At 45.2% G+C, this 5,939-nt stretch overlaps 1 protein-coding gene across 1 annotated transcript; it reads left to right on the top strand.

Moving 5' to 3' along the window:
• The first annotated feature begins 914 nt into the window (after positions 1-914).
• Positions 915-2,048, top strand: LOC124662281. Its single transcript, XM_047200137.1, has one exon. It carries the CDS (start codon positions 915-917, stop codon positions 2,046-2,048), a length of 1,134 nt encoding a protein of 377 aa, XP_047056093.1.
• The last annotated feature ends 3,891 nt before the right edge of the window (positions 2,049-5,939 follow it).

Below are 5,939 nucleotides of genomic sequence, written 5' to 3' on the forward strand. Positions count from 1 at the left end.
CAGGCGGAAAATATGTTTATTATGTATCTCTTTTGTTGCAATGGCCGATTATTACACTGAGAGTGGATTTAGTGATCATGTGTATAGCTACGCATGCAATCGATGTCGCTGTCGTTGCACGGGAAGATGTTGCGGGCCATCACACGACGTTGGATCTACGCTGATGATTTGGCGCAGCAAGAGGCGAGCTCAAACACTATCGGTCAACGCAATCGGGAGTTTTTTTAGTGCTAGTGATGTGCTGGTTTGGATCATCTCTCGCGGCCGCACCTCCATACCACAACTCGAAACCAAAGCTCCACTGGCCCGAAATCAACTAAATAAAGCTAGTTAGTATCTCCCACATGTGCTAATAAATAAAATCTCAATGGAATAAAAAAAAATGCACCAGATATTGACCGACGCATGGTGGACTTGTGCAGTAAAGGTGAATTCAGGAATTGACTGCACTGTGCAGATGAAAATGGCATCTGAAATTGTTGAACATGAACAGATGGAGTACTACAAGTTGAACCTGAAGTTTTTCTTATGAGTGAACTTGATAAACATTATTAAAGGTTCAAAATTAACCTGATACTGTCTCTTACTGAAATGTAACCTTGAGGCAGGCGCTCTAATGTTAGGCTCGGAAAGAGATGACTTGAGGCCCAACGAAAAGAGCAGGTGTTACCCGGCCCAACTACCCAACCCTAGGTCCATCTCAAAGTTCCTCCCAAAGCAGGCCCAGCCGCATCCCCCAAAATCCATTACCACCCTTGTCCAGCTCCATTCCAGCACACAAGCTTGCTCCGTCGCCACCCAGCCGCCCCCCTTCTCGCAGCAGAGCGGCCACCCAGCGCCGATCTAGATCCCTGGATCTTGGCGCAAGTCGGCGCGCTCGAGGTGCTTGGCGAGGACCCGGCCGGCGCACGGCGATGAAGGAGGAGGGCGACTGGAGCAGCAGCGAGAGGCGACTGCACGTCAGCGCCAGGTCCGCCATCGCCAACCCATCTCCGAGCGCCGCGTTCGCCGACCACCGTTTCCGTCCACGCCACTGGGTCATGCTCGACCTGAAATCCAAGATCCCCGACGACGACGACGACGCCAGGCTCTTCCTCCACGCCCCCACGGGGCGCTTCCGCCGCCTGCGGCTCCCGGCGCTCCGGGACCACTACATCCTCAGCGCGTCCGACGGGCTCATCGTGCTCAGAGACAGGGAGCACCCACGCTTGGCTCGTGTCCTCAACCCCTTGACAGGCGACATGCTCCACTTTGCTGCGCCCTTGTGGGAAGGGCTAGGGTCTGTGGCTACACTGCATGCCGCAGTGAGCGGCGGCGCTCGACCGGCGCTGGTCGTGTGGCGGATATGGGACAGAAGAGGGCACACGGTTCTGTATGGTGATCCAACCAGCACTGAATTTGCTGAGGGGTACATTGGCAAGGTCTTGCTGACTACCATGGTTACCTTCCAAGGGACCATCTATCTTGCTGGTCAGGAAGGATCGGTATGGAAACTCGTCCCAGCAGAGCACCGCCATCCTGAGCTTCTAGTCGCAGCTCAGATGTCGCCTGATGCGGACATATATTTACAGGAGAACAAAATCGCAAAGTCTTATCTCGTGGAGTCTGCCGGGGAGCTTCTGCTCGTTCGCCATCGGGATCAAGCCTTGAAAGTTTTCAGAGTCGATGTCGAGCACAAGATGTTGGAGGAGGTCAAGAGCATCAGCTGCCGCGCACTGTTTCTTGGTGCCGAGAGGTGTGTGTCAGTGGATGCCAATATGCTTCCGTCCATCGACACTGACTGCATATACATGTTTGATTGGGTACAAACTCACATAGAGCGTGTCTTGCATGTCTATAACCTAAGGGACGCCACGATGGACATTATCTACCATCCAAAACAAAGCTTTCACGAGGATCCCTATCATTATTTATTTGGATTGGACATTTACAGTAGTCACAATGGATTTGACATTTACAGTAGTCACAACAACCATCATGTCCGCCCTCTCAGTCTTATTCAGGTTCTCCTCGACTACTGCAACGGCGATACGAGCTCTAATTTTTAAGGATGATCAAGGATTCAAGGACGTGACAATAAATCATCTTCTTACCTCTGTGCTAACACTTGCTTCCTCGGTTCAGTACTTATATTCTTCTTACCAATGTTCTCAGGAGTGTTAAGAGTATTGGCTGTTGAATAGTTATCTGAAATCCAGTTGTCTCTTTTGTCTGTCTTACTACTTGCATCCGGTACTCAATATATGTTGATTTAGTCATATAACTTCATGTGCAGCTAGCAGCTGTTTCCTGCGCAATATGTTGTGTGCTCAAAGTATTACTAGCTTTTTAGATGGTTACGTCCTTGATGCACTTAAGTAGTGTCAGGTTCCGAGGTAGAATGATCTGAACCCGGTTCAACTATATCAGCAGTATAGAGTTTCAGTCTAGAACCTAAGTAATGCAATTTCGTTTATGTGTATTCATGTTTGTGTTGGTTTATTGGACCATCTATATGGAGCACTAAGTAATGGCTGATTTACTGTGTTCCCTGACCCCTTGAGCCATTTCATCCTACAACATCTCTGAATCTAAAACTGCAACTGCATGATTTATGTGATCTTGGCTTGCACCTACAATGAAATGCTGTTGTCCATACACCAAATTCTAGATTGTTCGGTCAATGCTACTGAAGTTGTGGAATACTGGATCATGTCGTACCGTCTATTTTGCGGACAAGAGGCAACCAACGAAGCTCCATATGGCTCGATGTGCAGTGGCTGTTCATCAATGCTTGTTTCAGTCCATCTTCTGACAATGTAGGCTTATTGCAAGCTTCTGATTCTTTTTCTGTACTGCAATGGTAAGGTGTATCCGCCGAAACAAGCAGTATCAGATTCCGGGTAACAGGAACGACATGCTTAGGCCTTTGGGTTCAACCATAGGAAGTATAAGATTGAATTCAATCAAATTGACATGGTTTCAGGTTACTATTTGTGTGATCCCGTTTTAGTAGAATGTATGTCCTTAATTTGATTCTGGTGGTAGGCTGTATATCATCTAGCTACCTGCAGCTCCAAAGTCGTCCGCAGCTTACTGTCTATCTACAGATAGCGAGTAGGACTCACATAAGTTGACGCTTTCTAACAAGTACTCCCTCCGTCCCAAAATATAAGGCGTCTAAGGATTAGTTAACAAGTACAAATATTTACAATACTAAATCATTATCAATAGACTCACCCTAAAGTATATTTTCTTAATATGTCAATTTGATATTGTAGATGTAAATATTTTTTTTGTAAATATTTGGTCAAAGTTTGTAAGGTTTGACCATTTTGGGATGGAGGGAGTACCATTTTTTACACCCAAAAAGTTCTTTAATTATAAAAGTAAATAAACTTCCTAGTATACAGGTTATTCATACAAGATGTTTTTTTTTTTGTTTTTCGAATATACATACAAGATGTTAAAACAAATGTTAAAACAACATAATCATGTAGACATGAAAATTATAGCATGCCAAAATGATTAGTAGCGTTCAACAATAGTTGAGTCCGACGATGCGTCCTTATCCCATACGCCTCGGCCATATCAAGCCTCTCCGGATTACCACTATCGGGGAGGTTCCAGTCGAAGTGGTATAGAAGGCTCGCAAGGGCAAACTCGATGTTCGCCAATACAAACATCCCACGGAACATTCTCTGGCCCTCACCATAGGGGAAGAAGGTGAAGTCCGAGTCACTGCAGTCCGCTTTCTCGCCCTCGAATCTCTCGGGTATGAAGTCACTGGCGTCAGTCCAGTTCTGCCCGTCCCTACCAATCGCCCATGCATTGACGAACAAGGTAGTGCCCGGAAGCACGTCGTAGCCCATGATCCTCCTCCGTTCTGTGCACAGCATCGGGCGGAGCAAAGGCAAAGGAGGGTGCAACCTGAACGTCTCCCTGATGACCATCCGGAGGTAGTGGAGCTGGCCGTCGATGTTCGCCTCGGCCAGTCTTGCCGTGGAGGACTCGCCGGACTTCAGACTGCGCAATAGCCATTATCCGCGGGTTCCTCATAAGCTCCGACATGGCCCATATTATCGTCGTCTCCGCCTCTGACCCCATCGAGAAAATGTCCTGGTGACATGACAAATGAGATCCGTATGTCATCCTCTATGTACAATAAAATTTCTTTTTTTGGATTATCTTTGGCTCCTGATAATTTGTCACTTGCCTTTTTCTTTCGATCTCATGCCGCCTTTGAAACGTTGAGCAAGCTGCTGGCTCATGGGTCCCGCATGTCATCCTCTACGAACAATAAAAGTTTCCTTTTTTGGAGTTATTTTTTACCCATAATTTCTGGCTATTTGCCTTTTTCTTTTGATCTCCTGCCCTCTTTGAAACGATGAGGATGATGTTGACAGGTCGGTCCCACATGTCATCCTCTATGAACAATAAAAGTTTCCTTTGATGGATTTATTTTTGACCCCTAATTAATTTCTGGCTATTTCCTTTTTTTCTTTTGATCCCCTGCCGCCTTGGAATCGTTGAGGATGCTGCTGCCTCATGGGTCCTGCATGTCATCCTCTCAGAACGGTAAATATTTCTTTTCTTGAATTTTGTTTACCAACTGTTTTTTGGCTTATTTTTTCTTTCGATCTCCTGCCGCCTTTAAAACGTTGTCGACGCTGCTGGCTCACGGGTCCCACATGTCAGCCTCTATAAACAATAAACGTTGAGGATGCTGCTGCCTCATGGGTTCCGCATGTCATCCTCTTAGAACGATAAATGTTTTTTTTTCTTGGATTTTTTACCAACTGATTTTTGGTTTTTTTTTATATTTTAGATCCCCTACTGCCTTTAAAACGTTGACGACGATGCTGGCTCATGGGTCCCCGATGTCAGCCTCCCCGTACAAGAAACATGTGATATCTTGATTATTTTGCAGTCAATAAACAATGTATTTCGCTCTGAGCTATTGCAAACGGATAAATTAAATCTTTATTTTTACATAAACAAACTTATATGTTGAATCTCCTTGTTTTTTGTTTTTGCGAAGCATAGGACTTTCCTGGTTTTTTTTTGACAAAAATTCGAACTTTCCTGTTTTGGAGTGGGCTGAAATTGTACGAGTCAAAAGACCCAGCTGGATAGTTCGAAGGCCCAGATGTCCAGATGCAGCCCAATTGAAATATTTCTTTTCTTGGATTTTTTTCACCCCCTGATTTCTGGCTACTTCATTTTTCTTTTGGTCCTGTGCCGTCTTGGAAACGTTGAGACAGCTGCTGCAAAATGGGACCCACATGTCATCCTCTATGTACAATAAAGTTTCTTTTCTTGGATTATTTTTGGCTCCTGATATTTGGTCACTTGCCTTTTTTTTCGATCTCATGCTGACTTAGAAACGTTGAGGAAGCTGCTGGCTCATGGGTCCCGCATGTCATCATCTATGAATAATAAAAGTTTCCTTTGTTGGATTTATTTTTTACCCCTAATTTTTGGCTATTTGCCTTTTTCTTTTGATCCCCTGCCCCCTTTGAAACGATGACGACACAGCTGGCAGGTCGGTCCCACATGTCATCCTCTATGAACAATAAAAGTTTCCTTGATGGATTTATTTTTGTCCCTAATTTATTTCTGGCTATTTCCTTTTTTCTTTTGATCCCCTGCCGCCTTGGAATATAGTTGAGGATGCTGCTGCCTCATGGGTCCCGCATGTCATCCTCTCAGAAAGGTAAATGTTTCTTTTCTTGGATTTTGTTTACCAACTGATTTTTGGCCTATTTTTTATTTCAATCTCCTGCCACCTTTAAAACGTTGACGACGATGCTGGCTCATGGGTCCCCAATGTCAGCCTCCCCGTACTGCAAATCCTATTTTTGCAAAGGTTGTATTTCTAGATAGTAAGGTGGATGCGAATCTTCCGTGGTTCAGGCAGCTCAGGTAAGTCTTCTTGCACTGATTAATGGAATTAGTGT

Source organism: Lolium rigidum, chromosome 6, assembly GCF_022539505.1.
Source record: "Lolium rigidum isolate FL_2022 chromosome 6, APGP_CSIRO_Lrig_0.1, whole genome shotgun sequence".
Taxonomy (NCBI): Eukaryota; Viridiplantae; Streptophyta; class Magnoliopsida; order Poales; family Poaceae; genus Lolium; species Lolium rigidum.